This window comes from Taeniopygia guttata, chromosome 8 (genome assembly GCF_048771995.1).
Source record: "Taeniopygia guttata chromosome 8, bTaeGut7.mat, whole genome shotgun sequence".
In the NCBI taxonomy this organism is placed as follows: domain Eukaryota; kingdom Metazoa; phylum Chordata; class Aves; order Passeriformes; family Estrildidae; genus Taeniopygia; species Taeniopygia guttata.
Genome location: NC_133033.1, coordinates 25,812,693 through 25,828,078, shown reverse-complemented (window position 1 = coordinate 25,828,078; position 15,386 = coordinate 25,812,693). Strand labels below are relative to the sequence as shown.

Here is a 15,386-nt window from a genome sequence, read left to right as displayed (position 1 = left end):
AAAACCATAATGGTACCTTTGGTGATCCAGACAGGAATAGATTTTCCACTAGCTAGCAGTAGCTGGTGTATTTATTTAGGTATAGTTATTTCGGTAGTAGCTGAGGTATTTTATTTAATCAGAAACCTTTGAAGAGTTCATAGGACAAAGACCTTTAGTCCTCTCTAAGATACATATATGTGTATGAAGAGAGGGCTCTGAGTAGGCATCTGTGGGTTATGCTCAGCTATAGCTACCTTGGAGTATTGTCTTTTTATTCCTGTTTCCTCTCTTTCTGACATGAAATGATGGGAACTGCTTGGATCACTGCCTTTTCCTACCACTTCCCAGTCTACAGATGAAAATATGAAACATCGGGGCCTATAATCCCTTTATTATTCCAAAGATGTGCGTACAGGCGAACAATCTCTCAACAACTGAGGCAGAAAATAGCACTAAGCATTTAAATCATATGAATATGTATTGTTATGTATATAAAAAAATATATTTACTCCTTCAATAGATGGTTATATTTAGTTACAGTTGTTACAGCATTATTCCAATTCCACCCTGTTGATGGAGATTTGCATTTTTAATTTAAATAATTCCTGAATATGTTATTAAGACGAACACAACGTTAATTTCTAATTTCTGAATGCCACTTACCAACTGTTATTTAGGTCTTACATCTAAATGGTCACAGATAGCTTGTATATCTGGGTAACTTATAGATACATTTTATTTTATTTTAACAGCATGTGTAGTTGGGACCTAGCTGAATTTATAAATATATCTCATGGACAATATGTTCCTATAAACCTAGCAAGAATTAAAAATTGAAGTTAAGTTATAAGCTTGCGTATTCCAGGGCTGGTGGAGACAGGATTGGACAATGTGGCAAGGTCTGTGAAGAGCACGAACATCAGTCCCCTGCTCCTGCAGTGACAATCTGTCAGGGACAACCCCCACATGGCAATAAAACATCCCTGTAGTGACTGAGAGCTTCGTGGACCACCCAATTGGGCTGTGTGGAATTATTTTATGAGCATAACTGAGTGTTTCCATGCTACTTCCTTTAAACCTGAGAAAGTGAATTCTACTGTCTCTAGAATTTTGGGAAGGAGAGCAAATGCTGCTCTCAGAGCTTGTGAAAAGCACAGCTGAGAGGATTTGATTCTGAATAATCATGTTTTATAAATGTTCACTACCATTATTTCTTTTCAATTCTTAAAATTCGTAACCTTGTTTTCTAAACCACACTTGTTTTTAGCTGATGCTTGGATGTCTTCTTAGCCTGTTTTATAGTGGCAGACAGTAACGAGTGAAAAACAAGATTCATCCATGTTTTCAATGTGACACAAGATATCTTTTGGCATAGGTTTAATTTTCTCCAAATGAACTTAAAACTCAAATTGCTGTCCCCAAATCTGAGTTTGGTAGTGTTACTTCCCAAACCCTGGAGTTCTGGGTGCTGAAGGGAGCCCTTTCACAGTTCTGCAGGGACATGGGTGCCTAAGCTCCAATGTAGGGGGGAATCCACTTTTTCTAGTGAGAGCTCAATCAGCTCTGACAGATGAAAAACTCTGTGAAAAGTCTTTTGGGCAGCAAATATTTTTGAGCTGCCCCTGATGATGGCACCTACTGGTAGCACAGTGTCTGGAAATGTCAGTGATGAGCCAGGGCTTCTTGTGTGAGATGCCATGTAAGTGTTCAAAGTCATTTCAGTCTGGTTACAAAGGATGAAAACACAAACATATCCGCCAGGTTGTGGGGATGATGCCTTGAGAAGGCTGACCTAGAACAGAGGCTGGACAGAGTTAAAGAATAAAGTAGGGATTTATTAAAAGGCCTCAATGGATCCGCCTTGGGCAGCACAAGAGCCCAGCCAGGGCTGCACCCAAGATGAACCAAAATGGTCCCAAAATGCACGACCAGTCAAGAGGTCTTTCACTTTGATCAGTTCTGCTCCATTTGCATATTGGCGTTAATTGTCCAATTCCAGCTTTAGCCCAGGCAGTCCCATCCTGCTTGTTTTCTCTCTTCAGACCACGTTGTTTGTGCTCTTGGGCCTGAGATTTGGATCATTTGTCCTTGGTCCCCAGCTAGAGACGGAATTGTTTTGTCTCCCTATTCTGTGAAACTACTATCCCTTGATATGAAGCTCAGAACTACACACTTAAGCAGCACAGAATGTATAAAATATAAAAGCTAAAATCTCAGGCATCAGGGACAGAGCCTGCAGGGCTTGGGATGCCAGGGGATCCTGCCTGCCAGAACACACCCACCAGCCACTGCCATGGAAAGCATAGTGTCAAGCAGGACCAGGCAAATAGGATAGCTCTGACGTGGTCCAAACATTCTTTTCCTGAGATGTTCTGATCAAAGCAGAGCATCACAATACACAACCCTGTCCTTTTTCAAGGTTTGTTTGTTTGTTTTTGAAATGAAAGTTTTAGTTGCAGTTCTGCTATCTGCTCCTGGAGAGCAGGGAACAGGAAAATGCCTGAGATTCTTTTTTTATGTGAAAAAAAAACTCAACAAATTCTGCTTAAATAATTTATGATAATGAAACACAAAGAACCTCAAAAAAACTTATTTTTTGAATCTTTTCCAGACATTTTCTGTAACTTTAAGTCCTTGTTTTCTTTGCCCTTACAATTCATTATATTTTCTGTGGAAAGGTGGTTGACCTTGCGGAAGCCACTTTAAATAAACTACCTCAGACCTTTGGAAAAGGGGAAAACATGGTGAGAAAGCTCCTAGTAAAATTTTGCACCTAACCTGTGCAGCCTGAACTGTTCGCTGGCACAATATTCACCCTCCGAGTTCTGATGTCTTCTCTGATACCACAGAACCATGGAATGGTCTGGGCTGGAAGGCATCCTTGGGCTGGGTTGCTCCAAGCCCCATCCAACCTTGCCTTGGACACTTCCAGGGATCCAGGGGCAGCCAAACCTTCTCTGAGCACCCTGTGCCAGGGCCTCAGCACCTACACAGGGAAGAATTTCTTTCTAATATCTGTTCTAAACCACGTCTTTGCAGTGCCACAAACAGCTGCACAAAGTCCATGGCCCGTGTCTCAAACCTCAGCTCACTCCTTTGCTTTTGATCCCAGAAACATCTTTCCTCCTGGCTGGAGTCACAAGTCGTGTTTAATTGCATGGGCACAGTTGAATGCCGGCAAAGCTAGAACCTAGATCAGGTTCTGATGGCAGATTTCTCTCAGGCAGGGGACAGGTCATTAGAGTTTGCAGTGCTTTCCCAGTTCCCTCCTCACAGCAGTTGTGAACCTTTGTCTACATGGTATAGCAGAAAAATTAAATAATTGGGTGGGGAAATTCTGGTACTTGAGGAGGCTGTGTTAATTCCTGGTTCTTTGGAGCTTCAGGCAATTAATCCCTGCATTGAGGACTTCATGGACAAAATAATGACCCATTAGGAAACTGTAGGAGGAGAAGCATAAATGTAGTGGTGGAAACTGAGGTAAGCTCCAGCTAGAGCAGCCACCTGTGCCTTCCAGGACAAAAGGAATATTCTGGACAAGCCCTGCAGGTCTAATTAGATGAAAAGCTCCTGTATAATGCCAGTTTCGCCTGTGTAAGGTCTGAAGGGCTTGAGTATCCTCTGAATTTCTGAGAGACTGGGAAACACGGAATGTACATTGGGGAACAAGGAGTGTGCTCGTGTTAACCAAAGACAAATTTTGTGGGTCAAAATTTGCCAGCAGATGTGATCTCCTGCATGGTGGCACACGTTCCTCACTTAGCATTACTCACCACCAAGATTAGCCCCCTTTGAAGATGATGTCATGTTTTCAGCCTAGATTTTTATCCTACAGCTATTACTTTTTGGCATGTAATCCCATCTGAAGGTGGCATCCTCTGCATGGGCACAGTGCCACTGCAGCAGATGGGTGAGCAGTGAAAGTAGCACAAGTGGCAAGTCAGACCTTAGCAGGGTAACTTCCTTTCCAGGAACTAGGAAAAGGCACTCACTGGAGTTGTTCAGCACCTAAAATCCAGGTATAATGACATTATTAATCAATTGTTGAGCTAAATGCTGAAGAATGCAGGTTACCAAACACACCTTCAGAGAATTAAGAAATTTACTTCTGTCCAATTTATTTTGGACCTAAATTGCACGGAAGAAAATACTGGGTCCAGAAATTACTTTTCCAATTTGTTTTGTGATGTAATGAGTTTTTCCTAAACACTTTACTAAATGAATTATTTCTTGCTTAGCCTGAAACACAGGAAAATATACCCATGAACAAGATGATAAACATGGAAAATTTGACAGTATCAATAGCTGTGTTCTGGAAATGTTCCTAAGAACTCACTCAGTTAAGCAAGTCAAATTTTGGGGTTTAAATAATATTACAGAAATTAAAATTTCTGAATTAGACAGTATTAATGTCTCTATAAAGAGATAGGAAGTGAGAAATCCACAACACAAGATGCCGGAGCTTCTATTTTCTTATCCAAAAGCACCAACTTTCTGAAACCCCCACATTTTTCACATGTTACAAAAATTTGGTTCAAAGCAACTGTTCTATTAGATTTCAGGCACTGCTGAATTGATTAGAAAGCACATGGTTGCTCATAACAAGGTATAACAAGGCGCCTTTCTTCTAAAATCAGCTATGAGAGAAGGAAACAAACAAACATCTCAAGTATTACACTGGTTTCATTTTCTTTTATGCCAACATAGAACAATACAGAATGACTGTATTAAGCGACCTTGGAAATAAAGGCATTTTGTGTGTTCTTCAAGTTGAATGTTTACAAAATCTCTCCTTACTGTTGCACATTGCTGATGCCTGCTGGGGCTTCTCTTTCCCCACCCAGGAGAGGAGTCGCTCACAATTTTTGTGGACAAACGGAAGCTGAGCAAGAGGTCAGAAGGGAGCGACCCCAGCGCCAACAGCTCTGTGGTGACCCTGGAGACCCTGCACCAGCTGGCAGCCTCCTACTTCATCGACAGGGACAGCACCCTGCGCCGCCTGCACCACATCCAGATCGCCTCCACCGCCATCAAGGTAGGGACAGCTCCAGGGACAGCTCCAGGGGAGAGCCCAGCTTCTCCAGCTCTTCAGGAAGTGTGGTTTGATTGGTAATTGTTAGCAAAATAATTAGTTTTATTCACTTTTTTTTCCCAAATCAAAGAGTTTGATTTATAAGGATGGTGCTAGTGTAGAAGAGGGTCTACAGATGTACTGGAGATACTAGTGATGAATGATACACAGTTTGATTGGTACAGAAGTGTTTGGTCATTGGGACAACCTCGTGAACATGTGTGATCAGGAACTCCATTTACAGACATATTTATATTTCTCACACTTCTTTCTTTTTCTTCCCTTTTAAAAAAAATATTTATTTACTTATTTTAGAAATAGTTATTGTACTCCCGTGCTTGATTTTTTTTTTTTTTTTTAATGAACTTTGCAATACTTTGGAGATGTACTATTTTCTGTTAGGAACTAGTTTTAGTGGTTTGTCAAAGCACCCTCTGAGCTGATTGCTGCAGGTCCCTCCTAGCACTGGAGGATGTTTGGCCAAGATCAGTGCCCCAGGTAGGACATAAAGCAATAACTGTCCTCCTGAGGAGATCTCTAGTCTTATGTTAGTCATCTGAAATAGCCTCTCTCAGGTAATTTCCAGCTTTGAAGAGCAAACAAAATTGTAACTTGCAGTTGAATGTGCAATAATTGTGAAGCTCTTGATTTAAGGTGTGATTTAGGATCCTTTCTGCTCACTGAGTCTTTCCACTGGTAACCAAGATCTTCATTAAAGACAGCTGAAACCAGATGCAATTCCCAACTCCCTTAGCTGTTACTCAAGAAAATATAAATGTACTTCCCTGGAATGCCTTGACTGGGAGAAGGACATAACAAGAATTTGTGGTTCTACGGCACACGTTCAGTTTGGCTGCTGGTCTCTGGAGGATATTCCCAAAGTCCCATCCATCCTGGAATGGTGCCACGGCAGCTCAGCCCAGCCCAGCTCAGGGCTGGCCAGCTGCTGGTGCCAGAGTTGAGCTGGGAGTGCAGCAGAACAAACCCAGGGTTTGCTTGAGGCTGCCCATCTCATCACCTGATCTGGAAGGAAGGACTGGCTTGGGAGCCTGTGTCAAGGTGGGATTGGAGTCTGCTCCCAGGACATGTGACAATGGCCTCAGGTTGTTCCTGGGTAGGATCAGGATGGATTTTAGGAACACTTCCTTCACTTAAAGTATGGTGAGGCATTGTAAGCGTCTCTCCAGGGCAATGGTGAAGTCCCCCTCCTTGGAGGTGTTCAAGAATTGAGTGGATGAGATGTGGATTAATTGACAGAGTGCTTTGAAGGCTGATGTTCTTGGAGGTCTTTTCAGCCTTAATGGTTGAATTTTCTGATTCTTGCTGCAGACCATGGTAGCACCCATCCCTCAGATGTGACTTACCTTCACAACCTGACTGTTTGTTATGTAGATGTACAGCAACCTTAAAACCAGGCCCCGTCGACATGCAAAGATTCCTTCTATGTGAAGGTGGTGATGACTGCAACCAGTGGTAACTCAAGTGACAGAACATAGAAATGCAGAGACAAAACACTGCCTGAAAGAAATCTGCTCCTTCTAGCCACTGAAATATTTTAAAGAAAATTTGTGTTACAATGCAAAATTCAACCCTGCCCACCTACAATTTACAGAGTGATCCTTCTGCACATCCAAAGATTTCTACAAACAGCACAAATGAAAGCTTTCTCTCCAGTCTCCTGCTAAGGTGGATGCAAACCAAGTGTTAGTCCACCAGCAAATTTGATTTGGTTAATTGACAGCAGGAGCCTCCAGGAAATGGTTCTCACATCAGATGCACCAGTGCTGACAAATGAAACCCTGGCTTCTCTTACCACTTTCATTGAGAGGCTGGGAACATTTTCATGACAAATTTCTACTGTCAGAACACTTAATTGAACAAAAAACCTGTTTCTGTTGAAATGCAGAAGCACAAATCAGCCAAGGAAGGCTTTTTTTTTTTTTTTTTTTTTTGTTTTGTTTTGTTCTATATGCACAGGTTTTTGAAAGACTGCTGGTTTTAAATTGGAAAACCATCAAGTAAAGTTTTAGATCCAGGGTGTAAGTAGCACATTTGCAGATTATTCATTAAAACACATATCCTGACCTCTGAGTTAGAGTACTTTCCATACAGCTGCTGAACCAGATCTCTGCCCCATCTTAAGGGTTGGCTTGGGAGAAGTGACACCTTGAAGGACCTGGGGACCAGGGTGGCCATCAGAGCCTCCCCTCCTGTGCTGCTGCAGGGAGGAGTGACCCCAGTGCTTGTCACACCATGGATTCCTGAGCGGCTTTTCAAGTCCCAGTGCCACCAAAACTGCAGGAAAAACAAAAACTCTGGAATATCACTTTTAATGTTGGAGAATTAAGGCATTACTTTATTCTGGACAGGATGTTGTTCCGGCCAGGATGTGGAACAGAAATAATTTCATTTGTGTGTTGCAGAGTAAATAATTCCATCATACATGGCTCTTTACTAGACTTTGAATTGGTTTGATGTTCATTGGTCCTAAATGACACAATCCTCAATATTTGATTTCCTGTGGGTATTGATCCCTTCACCTTCAGTTCTAATTAGATCCTCATGTGCTGCTCCCAGGTGTAAATGTTAAATGACCAGGCCTCACCCAGGCAATATAGTATTTTGAAAAGAAATTTTAATTCCTTTCCCCAGGGCAATAACAAACAATCCCCCTGGACCAAAGTTGGTTAAAAATGTTAAAATTGTATAATTTCCAACACCAGGACTTCCTCTGTCTGGTGTGCTCACCACAGCTCTGCTCAAAGCCTTCCTCTGCATGAGGGATTTGCCAAAGGAGCACAGGGAAAGGCTCACAGCTTGGCATAACTCCCTTTTGACCAGCATCAAAGAAATCCAAGATAAAGGTATTGCAACAGGTTGAGAAATCCCTAAAATTCTGAAGTAATATTAGAAGTTTTCCCAGCAATCATTTTGATTGCTGACTAGTTAGCAATAGCAACAACAAAAAAATAATGTTCAGGACCTAGTTAGTATTTGATACTGTCATTTTTTATTAATTTTGGATGGCTTTTTCATATGCAGTATTCTAGACTCTACTATACTAACAAGAGTTGTTTATATTTTAGGAAGAGAGAGCTGAGAGTATCAAAAATATTTCATATAACTCATGCTCTTACTAGGGAGAACATAACTGCCCTGTTGGGAATGCATATCTGAATATGATATGGAACAGAGAATACTTAAAACACAAATCAAAAGCCCTGACTTTTGCAGTTAAATCAGAGCACTCTGATGCACAAATGAAATCTGCCACTCAAGTTCCTGGAGTTTGGAGCTTCAAAATGAGCAGGAATAATTTGCTTTGCTATTTGAATTATTGTTTGTCACATTTTCTGTGATGATGGGCAGTCTGGAACTGCAGCAGGAGTTAGGAAAAAATAGCAGAACTACTTGCACACCTGCATATTTTCTGATTGCAGTGCTCAGAGACAGCTATCTGGATGGCTGGGACACCTCTAAAATATTATTTGAGAAGAGAGATTACAAATACAATTTCTTTCCTCCAAAACCACATAGCCCCCCACAAACAAAAAATATGTGTTCCTTCTTTTTTCCCCCATATTGGTACAAGCATCCCTTTTCAGGTTAGACCACATCATTCTCACACCTCTTTTTCGCCCTATTTCTATGAAAAATGTGCATATTTTCTCCTAAAAAAAGAGATAATTTTTATCCACACGTGATATATCTTCTAAACAATCAACTATATTAATTCGGTGGCCTTTCTTGTAATTTTTTTGTTTCTCCTACTACCTGTGACATAATTATCCTTAAAAGTAGCATTGAGGCTGATGCTGATGGAGGCTTTGCACGAATCACGCAGACAATCCACTGTTTATTCCACATTAAGAGAGGTAACATCATCCCATGGCAACATTTTCTGACTGGAAATCAAAATGTCCATGGGAAGAGGCCATAGCTTGCATCAATATTTAATATATTTCAAAGTCCCTGACACATACATTCTTTCAATGTGATTTCAGCACATGCATTTTAGTGCAAGTGCTAAGGCTCATGTACTAAATCAACAGTTTGGAGCCTCGAGGGCCTCTCTGGAACCTCACCAGGTGCCTGAGGGCTGTGTCTCATTTGCATAACATTTACATGAACATACAGGCTGTTGTATTTGAAATATGACACGTCCAACATCACTTCCTTGGCACGCTCATTTCAGAGTCATTTTCCTACCAAAACCTCTCTTCAGCTGCACGGTCCTCCTTATTAATAACCTATTAGGGTGATGGGGCTCTTGTCTAATAAAACCCTGCCCAGCTGTGGGAGCAGAATGCAAATAAAGGCAGCAGAATGCAGATGATAAAGGCAGCATTTTCCCCCATGTCCTGTCACTGCCCACTGACAGAATGACCCTGCTGAGCTGGCCCAGGTGGTGTGGCCACGTTCCTACAGCACATTAGAGATTTTGTGGTTGTGAGTGGGCGGCAGAGGGCTGTGCCAGCAACATCTGGATTTCTGTACATCTGGATTTCACCCTGCTTCCTGAGCCCTGGCTCTGGGATACAGCAGCGTGCTCCTCTTGGATGACCACGACTCCAGTTTGCTACAAGCTGTAATTCCAGCCCTGTCCCTAACAAACTTCTGCAATGAGTCCAAACAGTTGTGCAGAGCACATAAAAACCACCTTGGTTACATGGTAAATTAAATATTACTGAATAGTCTCACTGCATTCTGCAAAATTATAAACACAGTTATGTTATAGCATTGCCATTAATGAAATGAGGCTGTTCCATAGTTGTCTCTTGGAGGATATAGTCTTCCATCCCAGAATACACCTCCTTCTGTGGGAGCTGGGCCAGGTGAGTACAGCAGAGGTGTTATTGTAGGGTCCAAACAGTTCTGGGACAGCCACAGTGCAACAAAGGAACAGGAGGCAACAGAAGAACAGATGCATAAATTGAATTTTCCACCAGCTATTTACAGCTATTTACAGCCCATTTATTCCATCTGAGTGAGAAAGAATAAACATCCCTGAGAACGTGCCCTGTAATTCCAATTAAATTTTATTGTGCAATTTGCTTTTTACTTTCCCCAAACCACTTTTTTTTTTTTTCTTTGCTATGAGAGATTTAAGCATTTGGTTTTATCTGAGAAGTTTAGATTACAAAGAACAGGGCTCTGTTGTGGTGGCAACTATCTCTGATTATCTATAATTAACCCATGAATGACTCGTGGTGGGCTGTTAGAGAGGAAACTTGAGTGTAATGAAATTAATTTCTCACTCAGAACTCAGACTGAAATACAGACCTTTTTTTTTCTGTTTTCTTTTTTTTTTGTCTGAAAAAGCTTGCTTGGTTCCATTTTTTTTCCTTTGTACCTCCTATTTGCATCTGTTTTTCCGTGAATTCAAGTAATTGCCATAATCAAAAGTAGAAATGCTGAAGTACTATAAAGCCTTGAGCTTTTGTCAGATTTCTGGCAAATTCTAAATCTCAACAGTTTGCACAGTTTAGTATAAACAGCCAATTTTGGGGAAGCTTTTGAAATCTAGATGTCGAACCCTCGTAGCCCTCACTTTATCCATTCAGTTTGTGGGTAGAATTTAAGACTGTACAGCTGTGAAACCTTGTAAAGGACCAAAGACTGGGAAAAAAAATTTGCCCAGCAACAGCTTTAAAGTATAAAATCAGTTAGAAACATTGTTTTGGAAAGTCCTGTGGTAGCAGGGTTTTATTGATTTCATTAAAGAAATGAAATACGAATGTAAATTTAATTGCAAAAATCTACAAAATTAAGAGCCAGGAATTATTGATTCTTAAAGAAAATTTGTGGGTTCCCTGTTGTGTAAGTTTAGTGACATGGCTTAAGGATGTCAGGGAAAATCCACAGGACAGATTTCCAAGCACAGGTGTTGTTCAGGACCATGATGAAATGCCAAGTTCTCCACTAGTCTGGGAGATCAGGCTGCCTTCATAACAAGATCAAAGCTTGACATATCTCCAATGGGGAGCTAAAAATTAGGATATATACAAGAATTGTGATCTTGAAGGTTTTTCTTCCCTGAAATTTCTGTGAGAATTGAATAGTTTTGCAGGGGTCTTTAGAAATCTCCCTCAATATTAAGAGTTTCACAAACCCAGCTTTCTGTTAATATGGCTAGGTATGAATTTTAAATTTAAATTTGGGTCATTATTTTATCTTACCAGAAGGACTGGGACCTGCAATTAGACTTTGGGCATCACCCAAAAGTAATTAAGAAGTCTCTGTGCCATCTTCTACTGCACAGATGAGATTTGTGTTGGTGTCACTATAAAAATGAAATACCTGAGGTTTTATACTTTTTTTACATGGAAAATGTTGGAGATCCTTGGATTAAATTCACCATAGGTGTAGCAAGGTATCTTGTGACTTCTATGTGTGCACTGTTCACTAATTTTAAGAATATAACAGGTGAAAGGTTAGGGATCTATTTTCACATCTTATTGAGGAATTTAAGGTGATGATATTAAATTAAAAAACCCAAACCTTTAATTCATTCAGAGAGTTGAGTCTTAATTAAACTGAATATCCAGAGCTGCTTTCTCTGAAAAGTAACACAGAGGTCAGTTCATGGGCACAATTTCTGTAAGAATTTGATCCTCAATATTTCAGAGGGTGAGATAAAAGGATGGGGGGGGGAAGCCTAAAATATATAAAGGGGGCTTTAAGAAGTCTAGAGAGGAACTTTTGACAAGGACAAGCAATGATAGGAGAAGGAAAAATGGCTTTAAGCTGAAGGAGGGCAGGGTTAGGAGGAATATTGGGAAGAAATTTCTGTCTGTGAGGGTGGGCAGGCCCTGGCACAGGGTGCCCAGAGAAGCTGTGGCTGCCCCTGGGTCCCTGGCAGTGTCCAAGGCCAGGTTGGATGGGGCTTGGAGCAACCTGGGCTAGTAGAAGGTGTCCTTGCCATGACAGAGGGGGGATGGAATGGGCTTCCCACCCAAACCAATCTGAGATGCTGCAATTCCAAACCCAGAGCAGGAAGTGAAGGCAGTAACATTTCACTGATCCCTCTCAGTGCTCACTCAGCAGCATCACTGCCACAGTCCATCACAGCAGCTGCAGCACCAGACACTCCTGTATCTTCATTTGAACAGACAGGTGTCTGCTAAGGAAGGCAGGAGCCTTTCTTGAAATGGAAAATGTAAACCCTCCCTCTGAATTATTATAGTTTTGAAATTAAAGAGCTCTCAGGCAAAGATATGGGAGTAGGAATAGCAGTTCTGTACTAGGAAAATTTAAAATACAAATGTAATAGTACAAACAAACAAACAAAAAAATAGTCAGACCATGCCCTGACCCCCTGTGGGTTAGGGTGGTGGCAGCAGTCCCATCCCATAGTGGCTCAGCCCTCCTGCAGTGCCAGCTGTGCTTCTGCTGGAGCAGGATCTTGCACAAGGGGGGAGTTTTCCTCTGGAGCTCCAGGGCTGGGGGAGATGGGCCTGGGCTCCTCTGGGAACACAGTGGGGAGAAAGCTGCTCCTCTGGGAATGCAGTGGGGAAGAAAGCTGCTCCTCTGGGAATGCAGTGGGGAGAAAGCTGCTCCTCTGGGAATGCCGTGGGCAAAGGCTGCTGGGCTGTTCCCAGGTCAGATTGTATCCAGGTAGGAATGCTTGGCTCCTCCCCTGGGCAGAGCATCTCCCCATGGATGATGGAATTTTCTCAGCCATGCAGGGACATTCACTGGCCATGAACAGAAGAGATCTCCTGGAGGGAGGATTGGCTGTGGGAGAGATAAAGAAAACTGCCCAATGAACAGGAGAGAACTGCCCCACCTCTAACAGATGGGGATGGAATAAAATATACACCCCCATTTCCAACCTGAGACACTTTGCAGCCTCCAGTTCCAGTTCCACTCTGTTACCTTTGCAGCAGCGTGTGCAGAGGAGTCATGAGTGCACGGAGTTACAGCATCTCCAGTTCGTTGGCAGCACAATGAGAGATGCTTTCACAGAACAATAAAACAGCACATAATAGAGATGCTTGGATAAGCATTTTGGAAAGATTTTGGATAACTATTGTCCACTTAATAAAAACCACCCAAACAACAGAATAGGACAGAATACATGATGTGATTGAACAGAACAAACTGAAGGGCTCTTCTATTAGTTGTGAGTTTAGTCAAGAGAGAAGAGTAAAAAAAAAGCCCAAGGAGATGAAGACTGCCAAACCCCAAGCAGGCTATAAATATACATATGTAAACGAGAAACCTTAACAGCACTCACACAACACTTGCCATCATAGTTGTCAAAAACCTATAAACAATTCACACTACAGTTCCTTAAATTTTCCATACTCTTTTTTTTTTTTTTTCCTCTGTAAAAAAGTGAAACTGAAGTAAATAAACCTAGACGATGGAGAAGGGTTTTAGTATTGAGAGCTCTACAGTGAACATATTGAAGAGTGCAGTTAGAGCATTCCAGCAGGAATTTGGAGGCACTCAGGTTTGTACAGATTTCAACTTGATCTTTATTCTGGCTGGCTTGTGTATGGGTTGGGAAACTTCAGCACTCTGCCTGTCCTCCGCCCTCTAATTGGCAGCTACTGCTTGCCAGCAGGTCAGAGAATGTCAAGCAAGGGCTATAAAATTCACAGAACATTTCCCTGCCTCTGAGCTCTCAGAAATAGGAGATAGCATGTATCAACAGCTTGTACGAACACAGAGGTCAGATTAGGAAGAATATCTCAGACAAATAGAGACTCTGCATCGGAAGAAATCAGCTTAGACAATGGTAAAAGGCTGTGGAAAGTTTACAGTTTTCATATTATTTTTCTGAGAGAATTTTTGGCTATAATACATTTTTGCATGTTTTTTTATTATGGTTTATGGTTCAATCTGCAATCATCCCCTTTGATCTATTCATTTAGTGTGAAAAATTATCCCTTGTGTGGGAATCCTTCACAGCTAACTGGTGCTGAGAGCTATATCATTGCTGTCTTCTGCACTTCACTGTTATTTTTACCTTGTAATCCTTCTCAGAGAGCTCCAGCAGAATTTGCATGTCTGACAGCAAAACTGTAATTTAATCTCTTACAAGATAATGCATATAATGCCTCGACATGCTGAAGCAGAGCTGGGTTTAAGAAAGGTTTCATTATTCATCCAGGAGACTTTCTACACTGTGGAGTGATCGTTATTTTCAGATCTTTAATGCCTGAAAGGTTGGAAGCTGTTCTACAGGCTTTGTAGCAGAATCCAGTGAGCAAAATAATAAAATTGTTCTAATTTTTCATGGTGAGGTTCTGACCTTATGCAAGGAATAAACGGCACTGATGTCAAGGAAGTTTCTGCTCATTCAGGTTGGTATCACTGAGATCAGGGTTTCCACAAGCCAGCCTCAACTACCATCTTCCCAATTTATCAAACTATTGTTCATGAGCTCTCCCAGCATGGCCCAATTTAACCCTTTAATTCCCAGGGAATAGCTAACACATTTTATGGGCTTTGGGTATTCTTCCTTTCAATTTTTTTTTTAAATAATATGAAAAGAAAGAATAAAAAAGGCCCTTTTGTGTCAGGGTTATAATAGTCCATAATTTTCCAACCTTTATAATAATTCCACCAAATGGAGGATATGTGTGTATCCCAAATAATATGTAAATTTACAAGGAAATCTAATTTTATCTTTTCCAAGTGTATCTAGATTCTGGCAAATGAAAAATCATTCCATGTTTGTTCTTCAGCTTTTCATGAAATTCTTAATGTGTAAAATTTGGTGATGATAAAACCTTGATGATAATAGAGAAAATGGTTTGAAGAGGGTCATTAAAATATTTTTCCTGTCATGCTTTAGTCTACTTAAATAGAGTTTGTTCTTACTCCAATTCTCTGTTTGAAACACAACATTCACTAGAATACTGAGCCCATAATAAAATAAATAACCCGTGTTCCTTCAGGCATAAAAAATAAAATGTGTTGGTCTGCTTTTGTTACTTTGGTATTGGTTTACACTGGAGAGGATCTGTCCTTCCTTGATGCAGATAGCCCAAACTGACAACTCTGTAGCATGTGACCTGAGAGTTCTACCCTGATACCACTGTGAAATGGCTTAGAAATAATTGTGCATACATACAAGATAAACATTCTGATAGCAAAAGGGCATAAGGAAAACATACAGTGGCATACATGACTTTAATCCAAATATTTACATATGTAAGAGCTTTAATTGAGAAAACAACTCTTGTCAAAAGGCTTTTCACCTACAGTAATGTGAAAGGAGCTGGATATCTAGGAATGTCCTACCTCACATGTTCATCTGCCTAGAAACAAAGCAAAACATGCAGGTGGTGGAGTTGCTTTCAATTCAGAGTAGAACAAA

The 15,386-nt window shown here is 41.1% G+C and overlaps 1 protein-coding gene across 2 annotated transcripts in view; it reads left to right on the top strand.

Moving 5' to 3' along the window:
• Positions 1-15,386, top strand: part of BRINP3 (BMP/retinoic acid inducible neural specific 3) — a 199,927-nt gene that overhangs the window by 114,179 nt on the left and 70,362 nt on the right. For both annotated transcript variants that reach the window (XM_002189920.7, XM_012575151.5), the window contains exon 4: positions 4,827-5,017. In XM_002189920.7, the coding sequence (XP_002189956.1) occupies positions 4,827-5,017 (191 nt within the window). The remainder of the gene's footprint in view (positions 1-4,826; positions 5,018-15,386) is intronic.